The sequence below is a fragment of the Toxotes jaculatrix genome, chromosome 9 (genome assembly GCF_017976425.1).
Source record: "Toxotes jaculatrix isolate fToxJac2 chromosome 9, fToxJac2.pri, whole genome shotgun sequence".
Classification (NCBI taxonomy): domain Eukaryota; kingdom Metazoa; phylum Chordata; class Actinopteri; family Toxotidae; genus Toxotes; species Toxotes jaculatrix.
Genome location: NC_054402.1, coordinates 23157322 through 23181210, shown reverse-complemented (window position 1 = coordinate 23181210; position 23889 = coordinate 23157322). Strand labels below are relative to the sequence as shown.

Genomic DNA, 23889 nt, shown 5'->3' with positions numbered 1-23889 from the left:
TCATGATGGTCTAAAGTTCCAGAGTTCAACACATGCTGAGAAAAATAAAATTCTCAGTTAAAGACTAAAAGAAACTTCTGTTATTTCAAACAGGACAAATACATCTGACTTGAAAACATCTTTACAACTCGTGAAACAAGTAAAAAAAGAGAATCACTGCTTGATTCACTTTTGATCAGGAGACAATACCTGAGCCTGACCTTTTCATTAATTTATTAATTCAGGGACGTGTTCTCATTGGATAATTGGGACCACAGGTGGGAGATAATCACTCTTCATAATCATTTAGAAAATTCAAAAAGTTCTTGAAGTTTGCTCTTTTGCATATGTTTAAAGACTCAGGTATCCTTTCTACATTGCTGAAATACCAATACTGACACCATGATGACAAAATCCTGTCTCAGTACTATAAACTGCTGTGCAGTGTCCTGGTCGCATTTCATCATCTTAATAATACCTGAAGCTATATGCCCCCGCCAAAGCAGGGCTTTGCATTTTAACAACACAGTGCCATTTTTAGTTTGAACACCCAATAATACAATACCTCAACTCAGTGTCTCCCATATACTGATTTATTTGTGGCCGCCACAATATCTACATTTTTCTTATTATTTCAAATGGGTAGAATCATATTTAATTGTAGAGCTGAGCGCAGCGCATTGATTTGCTTGCCCAGCCCTCTCTCTCTCTCTCTCTCTCTCTCTCTCACACACACACACACACACACACACATTGACAGCTGACCCATCTGTGAATAGCCCCTCCTACTCTCCACACTCTGAATCAAAACATGATCATGAAGGACGGACTGCAGAGAAGACGGCAAGCATAGCTGTTAGTGAATATAACCTGCTCATGCAGGTGGATAACGTTAATGCTAATTATTTAACTGACACTGAACGTTTGTTCCTTCAATCCAGATGAATATTGAAAAATATTGTAACAGACTCATCCTGGGGAGACACAGAGACAGTCTGGGCCAGAGGTATTAGCAAAACAGAGAACCGATACACGTAAGAAAGCTGAACAGTTGAACCAGTGTGATTAGCTCTCCAATCAATTTGTTTGAAATATTTCCAGGCTTCAACCAGCACTGCCAGTCAGGAAGGGATAGCTGTAGTTAATGAAGAGAAGGATGTAGGAGAGGAGGAGTCACAGAATACTACGCAAATTAAAATATTTGCAGTGGAGCACCATAATGTAACATAATCCAGGGTAATCCTTTGTTTCGGTGTTAAGAAACATCAAGGCATTTAAGGAAAATTTTGAATTGGGAATACAGAAAGGGAGGAAGACACTTCTGCAGCTAGTGGCCGATATCATTTTGCAGCTTTACGGATTGTGTTCCTGTTTCTTTTATAGTTCATGTTGTTTCCTGTGGAAGCCTGGTACAAACCAGATTCTGACAACAGACCTCAGAGAGACAATAATGTTACAGTTTACAGCTCAGACCAGATTTGGACCAGGGATGGTAATTTCTAATGTTACTGACATTTAAATCAAATGTATGTAATTAACTACATGTCTAGTCTGAAAAGAGAAAGCGAGAGAGAAAAACAGTGAATGTGTGGGCGAGACAACGAGCGCTGCAAGCAAAGCTGACCCTTCACTTTATTTGATACCTTATAAGGTTGTATATTATACTGGAAGACAATTCATTTACATACAGCCTCTCATTTCTTTTTTTATATATGACATTTAATCTCATGACGAACATGACATTTGCGCTTCCTCTTGCAGTGGCTCTGTGTAGCAGAGGTTACAAGAATGAAAGACAGAGCCAACCACAAAGACATAAAGATATGACAAAAAAAAGACAAGAAGAGAAACTCAGAAGTAGGGAGACTGGGGGTGGAATCAGCGTTTACGACTAAATTTCACAGCAGATAAAGGACTGAAATTAAATCTGTGAGACTTTAAAGTCAAATCAGTGCAGCTGAGAGGAGAAGATTGAGTGATGGAAAGGATAGAGGGAGGCAGGGCAGAGGTAAAGGAGTTAGAGAGTAGCGAGTTATGGAGACGTAAGAAACGGAAGATATGTAGGATGGAGAAAAAAAACTGCGTGTGTGTTGGAAAATTGATGCATCCATCACTCAGTTTGCATAGGACAGTGGCAAGGTTAAGCAGTGAGTAGCATGCATGAATGACAAGAACACACACACACACTTATGCTATACAATGTGGTCATACTAACCATTTCATCCCCTCTACAAGAACATTACACATTTATGTTTCCGCAGTCACTGACTCTTAATTAAACAGATTAATCTAATTTAAGTTAACCCTTTGGCTGTTGGTGAACAGACAGCTGAACTAGAGTCATCTGCCTCTGCTCTGTCTGATCACTCCACTGAGGAACTAGCACTAATACAGCCATTTATCTCCCCTGACACACACACACACACACACACGCAGCTATACGCACAGACAGACACAGGCCAAATTAATTTGCAATAGACTTAACAAAAGGAGCAGAGGATGGGATAAGGAAGTTGCTCACAGTCATTAATAATGACAAAGCAGCAGGCGGCATGGATTCACACAGTGAGATGGAAATCACATGAACGCTGTGTTCAGTTGATGTTGGAAAGGCTGTGGCTAACATTACAACTCACTAATGTTGTGTTTAAACTTTCAAGTCAAAGTGACAGTGATCAATACTTATGTTGTTCAGTGCAGGTATCCTTAGGGGTTCAGCGTTTCAGGGTTTCAGATACTGTTAAATGATTCCTCCACCGTCTGGTTGGATGACAAACAGGGAACCTCAAACCATCTCAGCCTTATTATTATGTACACTTTGCTGGTGAGATTCAGCATTCAGGAAGTCAGTCCCTAAGTAGAACTTACTGTACCAACTGTAAGTTTAATGTACCTGTCAGAGGTATTTACCATATGATGCGGATCATGTCTGTGTCATGAAATATAGATTAATGAATCACTCCAATTCTGCAAGACAAGTGCACTGAAGATTTCTTTCTTTGCTTTAAGAAAAAAACTGCAAAACCTGATGTCTGCTCAATGATTTCATTAACTGGAATTTGAATGGCCCTTTATACTGAAAGTGTTTGAGTACTCTAATTTTCCAAGAGAAAAGCCATCTAACTTTACACTCCCTATGCAGTCGGCCATAATGCCAACTCCAAGCGGCTACCTTCTGTGTTTTCTTTCAGTCAGACTCAGAAACAAGCGTTAGAAATGACTGATATAAAATCATGTTTATTTGGTAAGCTGTAGGAGGCTCGCGCAGCTCTCCATGATATAAGCTGTTTTGTGTGACTCATGTTTCCCCTGAGATTTTAATTTAAACAGGAAATGCTACAGATATTTTCAAAATGACATTAGCACTGCCTGAAAAAATGCAGCCCCTTCAATTCATTCCAGTGAGGCACCTGAGTTTACTACGGTTCATAAAACAAACTACCTGTTGCAATAATATTTAGATGGGTCACAGAGAACTTTAAAATCAGCTGACTCAGCAAGACGCTGACTCACAGGCTACCAAGCCTCTGATTCCTGCATTAGCTGAGAAGGCGTAGATGACAAGGATGTAGGTGAAGGGCTGGGCGGAGTGTGACGGAGCAGGGGGAAGAAGGTGTGGGAGGAGTGGAGTGGTTTGCTACTCAAGTCTCATGCTTGCGCTAGCCTGACTTCCAGAACTTGCTTGTAATAAACATATACAGGTCTGGTCTGGTACAGTTTGGCTACTGAAATGTCATCAGTCCATCTGCCTCTTTCTCCCAAAAATACCTTGAACACCAATTTTAGAGGCAAGTTCAGGAATCTGCTGAGGTACCTACCAAACAAGTCGTCCCTGGCCAGGGCGTACAGGATGCGTGAGGCTCCGATGAGGTTGCTCATGGCGGCGGAGAGCGTGGAGGAATAAACTCCGACGGTGACAAAGGGGTGCCAGACATTAATGTCCCTCAGGAAACTGTAATCCCTCTGCAGCAAGACACTGTAAGGGTTTGGAAAAACAAAATTCAACACATTAGGTAAATAATCATGAATAAAGGTAAATAAAGGTTTGCTTCTGGCAAAAGAAACCCATTTGTTTTTCCCTTTATGTGGAAGAACAAGAAAAGTTTATATAAAGTACAGTAGAGACAGACATAAAATAATAAAGATGAGAACAGAACTCAACTCAGATTGTCATAGTACTGTTTACTGCTCAGCAAGCTGAGCCACAAAGACCTCCACTTACAGTAAACTAATAAATAAACAGAACCAAATAACTCGCTCAGAGCTGGTCTGTCAAACATATATGTTGGCAAATTGGCAACCGTCGGGCAAAACTCCATCTGGAGAAGTAGACTGTGTGACACTGTTGAAAGCTCAGGAAAACACCAGTACGTGGCCCTTGATTTGGGTAAATCTGACATTTTGATTACTTTAAATAATAACTATAAACACATACACAAACAGAAACCAGTTTGTTTACTGTTTTCTGTTGTCTTGTATTTGCTGTCAGCTTTGACGGTTGGTGGAGACTTTAAAATATCTTTATCATAAAATGTTTCAGTTTCTGTTTTTAATGTTAAAAATGCCCATAATTTGTTAGCAGATGTTTATATGTGTACATACTCATGATTGTATATTAAGTATGGATATCAGTACCTGCCTCAAAAACTCTGAGTCAGTGGGACTCTGAGATTTACTCCAGAAAAACAAATAAGGGCAAAACCTAAAACTACTACAACAACCTGGCATTTAAAATTTCCACTTGCACCAACATGACAAAGATGAGGCCGACTCTCTCTGCAGCTGTAGACAGTGTTTATCGTTTTATAACATTCATATCAAGAGATCAGAAACAAAGTAGTCCAAAAGGTTGTGTCTTTTCAAACTCATTTGTTCTGGGGGGACAAAACCTGCCGATGTTCAACGAAAAAGAATAAGACTGAGGAGGAAGTGATGATTACTCTGCCAGGGTGCCTAATCATGGGATCCTGGAATAAGGGGCTCACTCCCCTCAGTGTGTGTGTGTGTGTGTGTCTGTGCGAGGGAGAGAGATGTTGCACTCGACATGGAGACAGAGAGATCAGAGAGTACAAAAACCACAGCGGGGTGTGCATGATTACGGCCTGCCCCCCACCTCTTTTCAATACAACACAGCTAGAGAGAGGAGAATTAGATTGCAAAGTATTTCTCTCTCTCTCTCTCGATCCAACTCAATCTCTTTTTGTGTTTCGAAGCACACACACATATCCAATCCATCTATTCCCCTCCCTCATCACCTTCAACCCCTCATCACGATGTTTTTAAAACCCATTCAAGGTTTTTTTTTCTAGTTTTGTGTCTCACTCCTCCCCCTTCCATTTTATTTATACTTGTACCAGTGTCCATTCTCTCGCTCTCTCTCTCTCTTTCTCTTGTAATTAAGAGTCTCATCACGTTTTCTTTCAGGTCCAGTGATTTTAATACTTATTATCATGGCCCTATTAAGTATTGTTCACTCCATCCAAAGATCTGAGCACACTATTATTTCACACGGAGCCCGAGAGGGAGGCAGCGCACACGCACGCACGGACACACACACACAGGCTTTCGCACTGCCACAAATCAACTAAACAAAGGTTCTGTGGAGAATTTAACATCACCCTCGAAATTAGGAAATGCCAACTACTTTGTTTATTTGGCGCGCGTGTACGTGATCGTGTGTGTTTGTGTGTGGCATGAGCACCGTGGTGAAAAGTTTATGAACAATTGCTTTAATCAGAGTCTGTGACATATTCATAACACCAAAAAAACTGTTCAGTGGTCTGATACACAAGCACACGCTGGAAGGGGGTGTCAGTATGTTTGTCGCACAAAAAAGAAAAGGAGAATCATACAAAAGCAAAACCAAACAGAAAAAAAACTGTGCTAAGCATGATGAGGAATTAAAGTGTGTGTGTGTATGTGTGTGTGTGTGTCAGAGAGGTGAGTGATGATGTGGGTCAGAACTTATAGGCTGATTATTAATTTCTCTGACGTGCAGCAGGAGCAAAATAAATCTGGAAAAGCTTGGCATTTCCAAACTGGCTCTCAAAAACAAAGCCACTGCAAACTGGGTGACAGCTATGACAAATGGTGTGTGTGTGGGTGTGTGTGAGAAAGGGACGAGAGAGAGAGAGAGAGAGAGCAAGAGGGAGGGAGGGAGGCTGTCCATGTGTCGGGTCATAACAACAATATGTAGTCTGTGTTTTATAATTTTATGTTTCTTCCACAGCTGTGTATTCACTACCAAGGGAGCACTGCTTGTAAGTGACTCAGAGTGTATGTGTGTGTGTGTGTGTGTGTGGCCTGGATAGTAATTATTGATCAGATCATCCAGCTGAAATGAGCTCTGCCATCCAAATAAAGAGGAGAACAAAGCGTGAGGGAGCGAGTGACAGATTAAAAGAGCTCGTTTAGAGAAGAGGAGGAAACAAAGCTAAATGACTAAAAGGAGCCCACAGAGATTGTTTGGCTGATTGTTCTCACTCCTCCCGGCCCGCTCCATCCTTCAGCTCATTTGTTTACCATTTTTATTCATGCCCTCATTTGTGTATTCATGCATATTCATCTTTTAATCCATCATTTCATGTGTTTGTGCTTCTGATAATTCACCAGCGCTTTGGTCGAACATTATGGATTAATTATCTGCGATTTTTCAAATGGGATGAAAAATGAAGTGCTGACACCAAGAGTGTGTGTGTGTGTGTTTAGGTGTATTACGACATCAGCATAAACATTCCCATCACAAACAGAGCTTATGCTGCTGGTCATCTCAGCTAATAGAGGCTGAGGTCACTCCTCATCAGGGCTAACATAACGATTCAGGATCATCTAGTTTAATGATCCTGAAGAAGGAGGCTTCAGAATGACCAATAAATGCTCAAGTGGGATCAGAGCTAGTTACTGAGATGGCTCTGGCTTATGGCTAACATCAATGTTTTGCTCATTGCACCATTAAGTGACCATTTGTGTCTCTGCAATATGGACATAGTCCATAGTAAGTCAATACTCCACAACTCGCTGTAGAATACAAAGGTTAGTCCCTCTCTCCATCAGTATTACGAGGACAGCATTTATTGTTACGGTGTTTTTCTTTGTTTGCCCTCCTCTCCGTGTTTGCAACCAGCGATGGACAGACCCCTTGCAGTGGTATTATTATTATTTTCTTACCGTTATGCATTTCCTTCCTGAAACTGTATTTTTGTGGCCTGACAATAGACAGTGAAGGAGCCATCTTAAGCAAATTAACAGGTTATTACTTATGGACTGAAAGGGAGTTTGCTTTGGTAGGTCAGTGCAGAATTTTTTTTAATCTAATTTTGTTTCTTAGTTACACCTACTAAGTGCAGCATGAGGCAATCACTAATGAGCCCCTGTTTTCCGAGAGGAGTAGGTGCCTTCCATGGGATCTTCAAGAACATGGGACACAGAACACCCTCCACTGTGTCAACACCAACATAAATTTTACTTCCCCCGAAAACTCTGGATCCTACATTTCCCTTAATCAAACCTGATAGAGTCCTTCATTAGATGTCCCTGTCTCCCAAATGCCAACTTCATTCAAAAAGGCCACACCTCCAGTTCCTAAACTTGGCTTTCTATTTAAAATATTCAGTGTCAAGCCTAAGCTGAGATATAATTTTTTTATTGTTGTTTTCTTAAACTTTGAAGAGCTCCCTCCAGAGCCACAGAAGTCACCATTATACAACTGTTTTCTAGTTGAGTAGTACTCACAACAAATAAACTGAACTTTTCTGTGTAGAATTAGTGGCATGCTCCTTTTAAGTCCTTCTTTTTAAGGCTGGCGAAATCACACAAATGTGACCAACAGAATCAAACTCAGACTTATCTAAGGGTTTCTATAATCGAATGAAAACTACACAAAGAACATGTCTGCTTTGTTAAAGTGTGTGCTTTTCCTAAAGCATATAATGTAAAATTATAAAGGCAACACCTCAGCTGAAAACATAAAAAGGTGACATATCTGTGGCCCACTTTTCCACCATGCCAGCAGGGAAAAACAACGACAAAATCCTCAGGAAAAAAAAAAAAAACTTCCAAAAGTCTGAGCAGTAACAGCCTAAGCATGTGGATCTCAATTCACACAGGTCCTGTGTTACCTCTGCAGTCTGTGTCTGGCCCGGTGTGCTTTGAATGAGCCCAGGCCTCTTAGAGACGACTGAATCGACTCCATAGCAACAAATGCATCAGCACTGAACTGCACCCTTTACTGCTGGGATTTAGTGTTGGTCTTTAGCCTCACTCCACCTTGACCTTGTAGGTACTTCTCGGGCGTAGCCACTGCACACCAGAGGTGAGGAAGAGATACAGACACACAAAGCAGCAGCAGAGGAAAAGGAGGCAAACAGAAAGTAAAAAGGGAGGCAGACAGGGGTTGTTTGAGTCAGAGAGAGGGAGGGAGACGGGGGAGTTAAGTGCTCTCAGGGGAGTAGACTGTGGTTAAGGATTATTAAATGGGATCAATAACTAACAAGGCCTGCACACACACACACACACACACTACCTCCTCCTCTCTCTGCCCCCCCCCCCTCCTACCTTCCCTCCCTCAGTCTCTAACCTTCCCTTCTCTCCCAACACTTCACATGTAGGCGGCGCATCTCTGCTTTTCCACAGCCAATCTTCCTATTCACGTTTTAAATGTTCATCAATTTTTTTTTCTTGATACTCATCTCGTTTCACGGTGGCTCTCCATTTCACCATTTCCAGCCCCTCCATTCAGTCATGCTGTACACCAACATCCAATTTCTAGCCATTTGTTTGTATTACTCCATCACTTGCCCTCAATGCTTGTAACTGGGTGTTACCGATATGAGATAGCAATATCAGCTTTGTTTTCTGATATTCAGGGAAAGCACCTACTGTAGAACATCATCAACCCGGTCAACAATAAATTACATTTATACATGTTTTCTCTATTACATTGTGATGATAAATGTAATCAGTGGTAGGATTATTGTCAAAGGCTATATTTTTTTTTCTTAATGAAGGAAGCACTATATTTATGAATGGCACCAGAGTCGCTGAGAGGTGGCTATGGAGGATGTGAGACACAACTCTGACACCAGAGAGCATGGTCCACATCCTGACTCCTGTCTGTGGTTAGGTTTAGGCAACAAAAGAACGTTGAAATCTTTGCAAAGGATGTGCTGTGAGAGCTTAGATATAACCACACTAAAGGTTAACGATGCTGTAGTCATTACAAGTGACTGCTGTTCTGCAGGTCTGTGAACATTTCACTGATACATTCAGTATCAACATATTTGTGACTTGCCCATATATATTAATTAACAAGAGAAACCATAGCCTGGCTAGCATTACATTTTCTTCTAAATGTAACTGCTGTTGCTAATTAGTTGTATATAAATGTAATTTCTAGAAGACAGGGGTTGCCATCATAGAAAAATAAAGACCTCCAGTAAAACCCAGAATTCTTTTTTTTATTATTTTATTGATCTCTCAAGCTGGGGAAATGTATCTCTGCATTTTAAATGAGACATGTAGAGAGACAAAGAGAAACCAGAACTTCCTGGTTCTGTTCTGTAAGTAAGAAAAGCCATGGGACAGGGAGACCAAAGGACAAATGTTTCTAGATGGCTAATATCACAGCTAAAGAGCTGGAAAGGTGACATTGGAGGAGAGTGTGGGTGGATATCACAAATAATGGAGAAACGAGTAAGGGCAACACACACCAGAGGCATCTTGGCACACATCCACTTGTCAGGATTCCTACTGTCACCGTTCTATTTCCCAGTGCACAAACTCTCTAGCAGCATTTTTTAAAATCCCATTTCCTTTTCAAATCCAGCCTGATAATTAGACTTATAATTTTGTTTCACTTTATTCACTCAGCCTGACGCTGTTAGTTCTCTGTTTTCTGTTTACGAGTGAGGGTTATTCCGTTCTGTTTTACCCTAACCATTCTGCAGCGAGTGGGTTAGGAGCAGTCAACTCAACGTTTTTAAACACTGAACAAACTGCCGAAAAGATTTTCAGTTTCCTTAAGTTGACTTGCAATAACGTGTATAGTTACATCAATCTACCCAAGCTTGTCACCATTTTTTGTTGCTTCTGTTTTCTGTCAGTTTTATGAAGCTAGTTAGTCATGTAGGAAGGCGATTCTTAATCCCACCTACTAAGCTCTGATTGGCCTGTCAGCTGCCTGCGGGCTCATCATCAGACCTATTTAAACTGCTGAACAAATCAGAGATGCTGGCAGAAATTCAAAGGTGTGACACCAAGCTTTTCCAACTACCATACCTTGAATATCTCTTGTGTCTGTATGGCATCCTGTGTTTACCACATTTTACCACACAGTTTACAGGACTAAACAGTTTACAGGACTGTCGTGATTTAAGGAAGATCACATAGCCAGCTATCATCTAGATTACATTTAACTTAATATTGGAATAACTCGATTTCCACAGAGCAGACATTTTTCACCATCTGAAACAGAGATTGATTTTGGGATTTTAAGAATTGATATTGGATCATTCAAATAAAGACTGTGGCTAATTAGAATATCTTTTTTTTTTCCAGCCCTTGTTTCCAACGTCAAGAATCTACTTTGAACCTTAAATCAATCATCTTTTAAATTTAACTTTAATTATTAACATGGATAGCAAACAGACAGATGACAGAAACCCTCGGTGAGATGTCAGAGACAGAGAGACAACAGAAGTGACGTCAGGACTCTCTACTCATCGATGCTTGTGTGGAATTCAAAAAGTTAGATCAGAATTGAAGTTTAGTACTTTTAACAGACAACAGGTGAGATATTCATCAGTTATAATAAACAACTATCATGGACAAGTGCCTCTGTCTAAACCTCTCACCCAAAACCTCCTTTTGTCTCCTTTCTCTCCTCTGTCTGTTCATTCTGTGTCTCTTCCTCCAATCCCTGCTGCTTTTCATTCAGACAGGAAATGTTGTTGAAGATTTGGCTTGTACTTCCACCACCCCCTCTCCCACCCAAAAAAAAGGAAAAAAAAAACAGGACAACGGTGAAAAAGAAGAGAGAGGGGACAAAAGTGACTGGAATCTCTGCAGTGGAGAGATAGGGGGTGAATAACAAAAGGAGGGAGCACGGCTGTGTGGATGGATGGATGAAGGATGGACAGGGAGAGGAGTGACAAAGGAGAGAGGGAAGCAAATAATGCTGCTGTTAGGTGATAATGCCAGAAGAAAGGGATGGGGTAAGGTGATGGGGGAAGGAGAAAAAGAAGGAGTGAGGACAAGGGGAGAAGGGATGCTGGACTAGTTGCCTCACAATAGCTACAGTCTGGACAAGCAAGAAGAAGAGAAGGCCGGAGAATGAAGGGGAAAGACACAAGGATCCTGAATCTTTTCTGACAAACAAAATCAAGAACAAGAAAAGCTAAAACTTTAAAGGACTACAAAAAAACATGAGCATGTTTGTGTTTAATTTGCCTCTGCATCACCGATATTTAATCAGTTTCAATTTCTCCTGTATGTGGCTGGAGTGAAGAAAAAGTTTGAAAAAAAATCCACCTATCGGCTAAAACTCATTAACTATAGGAGTACTTTATGGTAAGCTAAGATAATCTCCAGCCTAATGCTTCATATTGTGCGTACAGAGGGTTAATCATCCTCTTCTGTAACTCTTAGCAAGAAGGGAGTGAGGATATTTCTAAAACTGTTGAATTGGTCCTTTAACCAGTTAAGGAGGCTTCAGGCTGCAGATTGTCTCTGTGCGTCCACAGGACCCCTCTACAACTCACAGATGTAGCTAATAATGCACAGTGTGCTTTGGTTGATACTGTACTAAAACAGTGCAAATTCACTAACAAATTTGTTATTTATCAATTTACCAGAAACCGTTGAAATGAAGGGAACCTACAGCTTCTGGAGCCCAGCATTTTCCCACTTTGTGTAGCTGATAATTCAGTCTGGTCCTGAACTGTGCTTTTGCTCTCACAGTGTCTAAAGCCTCAGACTGTGACTGGTGTACCAGGATGTTTGTTCCAAGCATCGCACACTGTCCATACATACAGACTGTTTTCACTCTGCCATCTTTAAGCAACTACGTTTACAGTGGTTATGTGACTACAGCCCTCTGTAAAATGAATTCAACACTCCTGATGAACATTAGTGTGGTGCCCTTGTGTTGGCCACACCCTCGGTCATACCAGCAGACTAAATTTGTCCACTCACCCTGTCATCTTCACTTCAATTTGAACCTGGTTTCTTGTTTGTTCAGTTAGTTACCGTGCAGTACAAATTAAAAAGCCAACACAGTTTTACTGTGCATTTAAGTCAACTAGCATATCTGACACACATTGCTGATTTTGTAATGGCAACACTCCTGTAGTGCCGGTATGTGTTTTTTAATCAGTTAGTTGCAAGTATAAAAAATGGTAGCTGTGTAATTCACCACTCAGAGACATTTTCTACTGCAAACTCAACCTCAATAGTTTGTGGCCCATTGTGAAACAAGATCTAGGTCACAAAGATTTTTTATGAAGGGGAGCAACTATGGCAAAAAAAAAAAAAAAATACAATTGGAACCAGGACTCTCAGGTGCCAAAGGAGGTGAAGGTCTGTGCTTTGATAAAAAAAAAGCTTCAGAGTTCTGGGTGAAGCTCAAACAGACATGAAGCAGTTAAAGCAGGGGGAAAAAAATACTGAATGAGTGAAACAGTGAACAAAATATGTGATTGAAAGTGAGAAGATCCAGTGAGGGGAAAAATGGACAAAATATAAAATAAGGGAATAGAGGAATGGAAATAGACGACGTGTGAGTGAAGAGACACAGCAGACTGTTTTTTAGAGAATGAAGAGAAAAAGAAAAAGTGCAAAGTGATGTGACGAAAGACATGACTTTTCTGGAAAAGTGAAAAGAGTTAAGCTCAGTGTGTGTGTGTGTGTGTATGTGTGTGTGTGTGCGCAGGGGGTGATGGCAGAAGAGAGATGAGAGACAGAGGCACTTCGGGGGGTGTATGGATTGCACACATATTCACAAGGCTGCATGTCAGAGATAGCACAACAAAAGCAGACCCAGCAGATTCAAATTAATATAATTATCAAGCCAGTTATTAATACAAAAGCTTCTATAGCGTGGGGCGGATTAGCCCACAGGTCACTGACGCACAGTGCTGTGGAGAGGGAGTAGAAACACATGTGTGCATAATGTGTGGACTCACGCACACACACACACACAAAAGTCAACCAAGCAAAGACAGAAACCCCCACAGTTAAACATCCCCACAGACACTAAACCAGTTAGTTAATGTTCCAGCATGAAACTAGTTCTAAAATTATTAAAAAAAAAAAAAAAACAACAACGACGGTGGAACAGCACAGTGAGTTTTCATGCCCATTCTGTTGTTTTAGGTATAGGTTTAAGTTCCTAATCCACACACACACACAAACTACCAAAAGAGCTTGATAAAGTGGCGACAGGGCAATCTGTCATGGCTGGCTAGCTGGTCACATGAGGTTAATAGATTCCCCTCTATCTCACATCCCCTCAGCCTTCATCGTCATCATCAGCGGCCCTCTTACCATCCTGGCATATCATCAGCGATAATCTCAAAACAGACAAAATATGGTGCTGCTCTATTAACGGTGACCTGGAAGCCAGTTGTATGGCTTTTACATCCAAATGAGCTTCATTTTCTTTGCAGTGCTAATAGCTGTGAAGCAGAAAATGTGCTCATGCAGCTGAAAAAAAAACAACCCAAAAAACACATCAGTGCATCTGCAAATTCAATCTCACAGTTACAGGGCTCCTGTGGAGCAGGTGTACATTTCCACAACATTCCACAACTGAAAAAATACTTAATACCATATTAAATGTGTGATAAAAGGTAAAATATGTCCATTCGGCCATATTTCTGTGGAGTGAGTCATTTGTAAAGTTCTGTGGTCATTTCCCAAATCCCCTAACTTTCACTTCCAAGAGCTCACTAACTCAAATTCCATGATTTGCCAGGACTTTCATGACCATATAATCAAAGTGCTCTGGCTGTTGAAGTGCGTCATGCTGCAGTTCATGTGAAAACCATGTCTGAACTGGTTGAAGCTGTCAGCTCTGGGTTAAATTACCTCATCCCTCGTTATAATGAGCACACCCTGACAATCCCCATCTCTCCGCGGCTTGTACCCGAGTAAGGGCACTGCTGCTGCGAGATCGGCACACACGCCGACACAGGTAGGCAGTTGTAAAGAGGTACCCTCGCCGTACAGTATAATCATTTTCAATGGCCGCTCCCACCTACCTGACATTCACTTTAAAATACAATCTTAACTGCTTTGCCTTTTAAAATTATGATGCAGAACTACAATTTGCCAAGGGTAGCAATTTAGAAGAGCCTTCTGTAAAGGTTAGTTTGTCACTCTAAATCTTCCTTTGAAAAGGGAGAAGAGCTGGTTGGTAAGAGAGCGGGACTGCCACCCTTTGGACAACTCAGGCAACCACAACTGAATTTTCCTTTGCTTTTATTACCAAACTATCACTGGAAACTTTTCGAAAAATGTTCTTTTTTTTTTCTTCTGACACCACTATTACCATGCTAAACTCATTCTCACAAAATGCTTATTTTGAGGTATGTGTCCTGGAACTAAGTGATTTGAATGAGATACTTTCTCAGCTGCAGTTATCCCAGAGTCTTGTCTCAGGCGTGAGGGCTTCCCTGATAATCCTTGATAATCTGGTTAACTTGTTTGTCTGCATAATTTGATAATAAAAAACCTGCTGCCTGCCTGTCACATGCATGTTTGTACGTCTGAGTGTGTGCTACTTGGAAGTGTTCTGGTTTCTCTTCATAATGATCAGCCATGTTTTTTCTAAGAAAGTCAACACACAATGATTCTTTTTATTTAAGGATATTGCAGAGTCATTTTCACAAAATGCTTACTCTGAATAGGTATGTGATATTGCATTCATAATGGGTGACCAGCTTCCTCCTCATTGCTAGACCCATTTGCACTTGGAAAACAGATGTTTCTTGAAATCTTCTGCCATGATAAATGTTTTTTCTAATTTCCTTACAAGTAATCAATAAAGTTTTATGATGCACTTTAGGCATTGTTGATAATATTTTTTCCAGGAGCCAACCTAATGTAGCAGAAACAACAGTGAGTGTAAATGTTTTTCTGCGAGCAGAAGATGAAATACACTGCAGCTCACTGCTTAGAAACAGGTAATGCACAGAAGCTCCCACTGCCGCCATTAGAAAATGAAAGTTGGATATTAAAACAGATTGTTCACCAGGGGGACCTGCCACTATTGGCCCACTTCTCATCTCCTGATAGTGGCTGCTGGCCAGCCAATGGGTGCACTCTTGTGAGTTAGGTGTCAAATATTGTCTGGTGACTTTTTTCCCCTTTTACAGTGCACAATCAGATCATTGTATTAATCTAGGGAAGTGAAAGCAGTAAATTCCAACTGGTACAAAGCATAGAAATGATCACATTGTGAAACAGAAAATTCTGCGTGGACTCGTAAAAGAAAGATGAGAAATTCGCTGTGAGAAATACGCCACAACCTACTCAATTAAAATAAATAGTCTAGGTTTAATATGACAAATTTCTGTTTTCTCACATTAACTGCCATCAAAAAAAATCATGTCAGACATCTGGCCTACATGACGATGTACTGAAACAAGAGTACAATAAGGAAATATCCTCTTGGTGACAATTTTGCTACTGCTTCCAAGAAATAATTACCGTAAATTACTTTTTGTCTATAAAGATAAAACTCATATCAGTTCAATTCTGGTCAGCCTCAATAAACCAAACGACCCCGAGCTAACTGAAGATAAGACAACGAGCGATGTCCTGGCCATGATGCCAATAAAACGGGAGTTTACGCACCATGTGATTGTGTCTTCTGTATTTCATAACCAAACACTGTGCCCTGCTCTGAGGAACTTGATGTTTCACTTTCTACCCCACCCCTCTGTTCCTTTTATCATCTTGATTCACAGTCCACAAAAGCGTTGGATGCAAAGACCCATAAGCTTTAACACACACACACACACACAGGTACTGATTCTAATGTGTCTAGATCCACTTGCAGGTCACACCTGGCATCAGAATATATATATCAAATGTGTCTCAAGAGAGACTGGACTCACAAACAATACACACACATACACACACACGTCATGTGAGGGACCCTGTGTGGCCTCTTTGTTGGGTCATGTGAGAGGGGGATCAGTGCTAACTTGGTCCCACTTCAAAACACTGACACTGCCTCCAGCATTCATTGATGACCAAATAGCTGCATCCCCAAAATAAAGGGCATTTTTTTCCTACCTAACCTACTTGGTATATCTACAAAACCAATGTAAAATACACTGGTCTAATGCACAAGTACTATGTGTACTATTCTAGAGGGGAAGACAGAGAGGTGGAGAGGTAAAGAGAGTGTGTTAAACTACTCTGTCTCTTATCAGTGAGAGTATGTGTGGCAGTCAGACGCAGGGACGGTGTGGCAGGGTAAATGATGGTAGTATTGATCTCCGATGCTCTTTTATGGCCCTGTCATGTCAGTTTAGCACCTTGGCAACACAGGCTTTAGAGCTCCATCAATACCAAACTCCGGCACTCAGCAAAAGACAGATAGAAAGAGACAGACAGATAGAGAGAGAGGGAGGACAAATAAATAGAAAGAAGTAAATACCAATTGCAACATCAAGGACTCAAATGCTTTACAGCTTTAACCTTAAAAGTGCAGTGAGGACAGGCACCAAAGTTATCCATGTGTCACTAATAGACTGTTAGCTGGACGCTAACTCTTGAGTAAAGGAGCGCTTCACCATAAATCTATCTTGAATGGCAAAAGGAGGAGTGATGTTTTGACATGTTTTGTTTGGCCATGACTCTGCCTTGACAATGATGTTAATTATAACTACAAGTTACCAAGAGCTGGACTCCTCAAATGGAGAGCACAGGATCAAGCTACAAGTGCCTCAGAGCAACTTTTTAAGCTTCCAGGTTCCAGATTTTTTCAGAGAAGTGTTCCTTCAACGTTGAGCAGCAGTACGCCACCAGCAACAACTCAAAATGAGGAAATGGAAAAAAATATACAGTACCACTTTTTGTTAAGTACATAACTTCATATGTGTTCCTTCATAGTTTTGATGTCTTCAGTATGAATCTACAATGTAGAAAGTAATAAAAATAAAGAAAAACCACCGAAGAAGGTTTGTCCAAACTTTTAACTGGACCTGTATATAGAAAAAATAGTAAATCTAAATGGCTGAATATTAATATTATGCTAATACAGACCCAAATGTGACAGATGAAGATTAACAAAGCATCATTAAATATCATATATAGTAAACGAGAGGAGACTATGGCCAGCTAATAACGATAAGCATATGAATAAATATTACAGTTTAATATTAGTTTTCTGGTACAGCTAGCTGCTAACCACCACTGAACACACTGTCTGAAAGCATCCGTACGGATGAACACACACGAGACCGAACATGACCGACCAGCATCATGTTGACAGATGAGGTAACTAAAGCTGCACAGTTATTCACAAAATTCTAGCACAGCCAGCTTTCAGTTTTAAGTACACTTGTGTGTTTGGATGCATTTGTTCCTGCTACTGTTTTTATAAGATGGCTACTGGTGCTGCATTATACAGAAGAAACACAGGCAAACATAAAGTGCAAACATGAAGAACATAAAGAACAATGAATGACTCACTGGCCATTCTTGCACACAGTGGTGCAGTCCCATTATTTTGCTTACTTGCATTTCTGCAGTTTTGATTGATTAACTGACACCTGGCATTGGATAACGTTCACTTGGAATAAATGGCTTTGAAATCAGGCACCGCTGATGCTCCGGTTCTGTTTGGTGAAGCAGAAAATGAACCCTGTCTGCATTATCTGATTGCCACTAACTACTGGATTTCACCTGATGAAAACAAAACATGCTAACATCTATTTCTACAGCAGGGCTCTTCTACTCTTATCAACTCCAAGGTTTAATTAACTTGTTTGGATAAGTGTGGATTTATGTTGCAACAGGGGCCGTTTTTGTGTTTGTTTGTGGATGTAGGTGTGTGTCTGTGTGTGTTACTGACCGGTCACAGGAGCACGCCACCAGCACGCAGAGCAAGATGTAGATGATGAAGGTGAAGATGACAGCTGTGATAGTTCCACGGGGGATGGAATAGCTGGGATTCTTGAGGTCACCTGAAGGACAGACAGGTTTGTTTTATGTTCATAGACAGATAATCACATCACACACAACTTGCCTCACCTACCTGACATGTTAGAACCAGCCATGATGCCAGTGCAGCCATTAAACATCACAGCGAAAACAGTGGCAAAGGTCATCATAGTTCCTGTTGTGTAATCCACAGTGTAGTCAGCTGAGGGAAGAGAAAACAATAGATAAGTCTCTATTGTCATGTATTTATCAACATCATCAATGTTGGCTGAGACGCTGAATGTGTACAACCAGAAATACATTTATGTACTAAGACTAACATTTTAATGTGAACACTCTATCAGCATTTTCTGCTCTATTTTCTACCAAAGGTGCACAAGCACTTTACCTGACTACAGGATACAGTGCTTTATTGATTAAGGTAGGAAGGTAAACAAAGACCAATTAAACAGCTAATATTACAGTTACAGTTATATTTGTCAAAAGCTCAATTCAGCAGTTTGAAGGAATGAAACAAACAAACAAAAGTAACCAGTGAGGTAGACTTTCACTGCCACTCCACTCTCTGGTCTCTTCTCTTGATTTTAAAATATTCACAATGTGTGCACTCAAATTACAACGTGTAAAGTTATGATTTTATATACATCTGTGTGTGTGTGTGTGTGTGTATTTGCATTTGTTTTAGTTAGATCTTGGGATAATCCAGAGCTTGTTGTGTGTAATAGCTCTCACGTGTGCATGAGTGCACGCCCAAGTTACAGCAGTTAGCTTAGTAATCATGTGTCTGGATATAAATCCCTGCAGAAAAAAAAAAACAGTGGAGTGCTTGGTTAATTTTCCACGGGCATTAAGAACCAGAGAACATGTACAAGATCTAATTACAGATCAGTCAAAACTTGCGTCTTCAACCACCAGGGACAAAAAAAGTCTCTGGATTTCATTATGTCTTGTCTTGGGAAAGCTACATCTACATATTCCAAACTCAAACACTGGATCAAGCAACAAATCAGTGATTAATAACTGAATTATAATCACCTTTTGAGGGCTGTTGCAGTATAATGAATCAGCAGAATTAACCAAGTATATTTTGCATCCTCGTTAAACTCTCTACAGCACTATGCTTTGAAAAAGAACACTAATGTTTAGGATTGCTAAAATGCTTTGTACAATATAACAGCTTAATTAGCGGCTAAATCCAGCCAAAGCCTTTTACTGTACTTTAATTCAGTCAAAAGAAGTTATTATTATGTAATGTTGATGTCAAACTGATCACTGTATTACTCTCCAGTGTCCTTTATATTTCACTTAGGTACACAAGCTGGCACACTTGATGTTTGTCTTATAAGAACACTGAAGTAAATCAAGTCTTTCCGTGTCAGGAGTCTGACATTAACATCTCTTCCTCATTCATAACTGAAATCTTGTTTTCAGCTGACTATTGTGAGTTAGTCAGCTTTTGAAGTAGATCAGAACTCAAGCAAATGAGGCATTTGAGCAATAAACTGCATTATAATGACTAAATTATGCTGTCACTTAAAATAGTAATGTTCCCCTTTTTTCTGCTCTTCAATGAATGATCAGACAAGTTATAAAATATTAATAAAACATTATGCTAAACAACTGATGCAATCCAGTACGACAACCAAACCACAGCACATTGTCTTGACGGTTCACAACACTCTTTCCTCACCTCATTGGTATCTCTAATTCATACCTAAGTTTGATTTGTATCATTGTCATCTGGAAAATGAACAAAGGAAGTAAATGCACAAGAGATCAGAGGAGACGCTCAAAACAGGTTTGGTGGGAGCACGCACTGAGAGAATGTATTTGTAACCGCAGCCTGATTTATGGACCAGCCTCTTCCACCTTACCCCATAAGTTCCCGAGCAGCGTGTCCAACTTGAAGCCAGTGAAGTTGGCCGTGGTGGGAAACGTGGGGCCTGTTCCGTTTGTCGCTGGGTTAGGTGTGGGGGAGCTGGGCAGCACGATGGTGCGAGGCCACACGGCAAAGAAGCTGATGAAGATGGTTGCCAGAACAAATATGACCACCAGGAAGATGATGAAGGTGGCCTTGGCGTAGATGTGGGCTCCCACCAGGCACACCAGCACGCAGAGCAGGGCGATGACTGTGCCATAGAGCAGAGACCACCAGTAACCTGACGGCAGGACCTGGTAGGAAGCAGCGGCAACAGTCCCGTCTGGGAGTGGACGAGATGTGTGAGGGGTCCAGCAAGAGGTCAAGACGGAAAAAGACGAGGAAAATGATTTGTTAATGCTTATAAATGATTGACAGAACATCTTCAAGAGCATGATATAACATAGACTATTACCAGCTGATCTGACAGCATCTTACAAGCTGTTAAAATGAAACTACCTCCTTCAGGCACTCCGAAAGTGCCCATGATGGCCTCAACCAGACCCAGCACAAACAGAGCGCTGCCACACACATTAGCCAGGAAGAACATGATCCCGATGCTGCCACCAAACTCTGGACCCAGCGCTCGGCTGATCATGTCTGAGTGAAGTTAAGGCAAAGTACACTCGCTTTGTTGGATACACTGTGAGAACAGGTGTGTGCGTTTTTGTATTGCTAATCTAATAGAAAACCATTAGGGTTTAAGACTTTGACATCAGTGACACTGAGGAATTTTCAATGGAAGTTTCTGGTTAAGATTAGACAGGTTTAGGTTGAGGAGTACAGATAGAATAGGGTAAAGGATATGATCATGGTTGGAAGGTTTGGACACAGTCAAAACAAAGTGCATCATAATCGTTTGTGCAGATACAACTTTCACCCAACTTCACTCCTGTGCCCATACCATAATCAAAATATTATGACATACAGGCAAATGTAAACAGCAAGCTGCCTGAATACTGCTGATGATCAGCGGTTAAACTATTACTTTCATATAATCATCTGCAAGAGGTCACAGCAGCCAACCGAACACTAAGAGGTCAAAGCTGTCGTGTCCGTGTGTCTAAATGTAGTGTACATGTCAGTGCATGTGTTTCAACTTAAAAAAAAATCATCTGACATACTGTACATCAGATACATGATGATATATATCATCTGATAAACAGCACTGATTGGGATCAATTAGCAAACTCCTGGCAGGGAAGCACACTGGCATCAATCCCAATCCCAGATACTTAGCAGTGTCTTATAGTGTAGTTAATAAATAACTGAACTCCACTCCGTGTCACAGACAAAGCCTGAATGAAACAAAGACACTGTTCATCTTTGTTTCGAGCAACGAGGACCGTGTGCTCTCTGCTGACATCTTGACCATTGACAATGTTACTGATACTGTGCTGACTGTCACGTGCAGCTGTCATATGACGGTGACATGCGTGAAGAGGATACGATACGCTCCCCCAGCATCCAGGGCTCCATTGGTGGAGATGGCACAGACTGACAGCACAGTCATACAGATGATGAAGTAGGCCACCAGGAACATGGCAATAGATTGGTACAGTCCAGACTGGCCCACCACGAATCCTGGTCAGACAAAACACACACACACAGACACAGTTACACAAAACACTGATGATCAGCTGACTGAACGTAGGACTTCTGCTTTTGATAGTGACACCAGCGCGGCTGAGGAGGAAGTTTGAACTTTCCCATGAAGAGCCCACACACAGCACAGAGGATTGTGAGCTTTCAATCTTGCATCCAAACCCCATTAATACACTCTACAATCATCAGCACATCGACTAAGTTTGAACCATAGACACAAATACAGAGTACATGTGCTGTGATTGCAGTTTATGAAGAAAACATTTGTGAAAAGTCTTTTGAGAACTCAAAACAAAAGTGACTGACAGCAAGTGCACAAAATGACTCATCACAACATTCCAACCTCTCCGAAAGAGAAACTGGAATCACATGTTGAATGTGATTCCAGTTTCTCTTCCATGTCTTTACCATAATGTTGAGGTCTGAGGTTCCAGTTATCTGTACCAGAAAATCAGTAGTTCCAAACTTTTGACAGAAAGGTTTCACTTTGAAGCTGAACCTACAGTTTTCTGTTTTCAAAAGAGCAAAAGACAAAAACAATAAAATGTGACTGATTTGCATTTTTCAGGATCCCCCACAGATAAGTATCACTTAAAATGATCCTCCTTTATCCTTTAAATCACTGAAGATTTTTACGAATAATATCCTAAAAAGCACAGACCGATATTGTCAACATGACTTTTGGAGAAATACCATATTCAGTCCAGATGGTAAGTACTCAGACAAACACATATTTTGTTGCTCATATTCAGCCAAATGCATCAAAACCCACTGGACTGATCACCATTCAGATTTCGTGTGTATCTGTCCAATTACTTTTGAACCCTTTTTGAACCTTTAAACATTGGGCACCAAGTTTTTAAAGGCCTGTATCTACCACACAGCTCTTCCTATATTGATTTAAATCTACTCAAATTAAATCCAAGATTTTAGCTCTTCTTTGGGAAGATAAGACAGTAGTCGTCATTTAACAGTCGTCATTTTTTTGACGCCTCAGTCAAATTTAGGACCGCATTTAAAGGTGAGGTTGCAGACTGCAACCAAATGAATAGCCCTCCCCTCACCCCTCCCTCAGCATGTAGGGGAACCTACGGTGGCCTTCAGGTAACATAAAAACGTGAAAGGCCCTCTGTACAGCCAGTGTTTGCTTTGTCCATTCTGTGCTACTGTAGGAACTTGGCGGTGCAACATGGCGGGCTCTGTAGAAGAGGATCTGCTCCCTATGTAAATATGAAGGGCTCATTCTAAGTTAACAAAAACACAACAATTCTTAGTTTCAGGTGATTATACAATAATGAAAATGAATAATTATGAATATTATATTACATTTCTGGCAAGGGATCCCCCTAAATCCTACACACTGGTCTTTTCAGATCATTTCTTAGATGTTTTATACATGCTGGTCCAGATCAAGACCTCTGAGCCTGACTGACAGGATGTGACAGGGTTCTTTCACTTCTAATTATTGTAAACACAATTCATTGCACAGTCTGTCCTCCCAAAAAAAAAGAAAAATATTAGACCTGACATGTCTACCTAATATGTGCTAACACACATTTTTGAACAACAGTAGTTCAGATGTGAGCAACAAGTGATTGAAATCTCACATGTTCAAAGTCATGTGCACCTAATCAAAGTATAGGAGAAGATATCAGTGTCAGTGTACACTGTGTTAGACACAGATGTTCCACAGCAGCACCACTTTCTCCGACTGTGACCTTCGACTGCATGTATTTATATAAAATCAATGACTGTGACTAACAACATGTTTTCATGATCTGCTTTTAGCCACAGTCCTGCTTTGGATGTCACATGACCACAAAGCATCTGAACCAAAATCTCATGGGGAAAAAAAAAATAGCAGGTTAGGAGAAAGGCAGGAAGCACAGTTTATGAATGTATAATGTTTTTTTAAAGTCTTTTCTGTGTTTTAGCGCTGATGGTATATAAAGCAAAATTTAAGATGTTAATTCTTTTTATTTCAAATACCATAAAAATATTATTTTATTTACCAGGATACGTTAGGCCCGTGCTAAGAGGTGTTTAATGACAGTCTGATTGAAAGACATGCTATTTGACAGCACATAAGTCTTTTCATGCTCACTTGTGTTGAGGGTTTAGAGGTTGGTAGACTTACTGCAGTTTCACATCCACTGTTATTTCCTGGGCAGACTGTGACAAAGTGAGAATAGTAAAGTTCTACATAGAAAACCACA

The 23889-nt window shown here is 40.6% G+C and overlaps 1 protein-coding gene across 1 annotated transcript in view; it reads right to left on the bottom strand.

Moving 5' to 3' along the window:
- The window catches only part of zgc:153039 (uncharacterized protein LOC767698 homolog), a 59376-nt gene that overhangs the window by 33493 nt on the left and 1994 nt on the right, over positions 1–23889 (bottom strand). The window contains exons 2-7 of the mRNA XM_041045923.1: positions 21518–21652; positions 20528–20668; positions 20025–20351; positions 18245–18352; positions 18062–18173; positions 3798–3955 (exon numbers count right to left, since the gene is read on the bottom strand). Of these exons, the coding sequence (XP_040901857.1) occupies positions 3798–3955; positions 18062–18173; positions 18245–18352; positions 20025–20351; positions 20528–20668; positions 21518–21652 (981 nt within the window). The remainder of the gene's footprint in view (positions 1–3797; positions 3956–18061; positions 18174–18244; positions 18353–20024; positions 20352–20527; positions 20669–21517; positions 21653–23889) is intronic.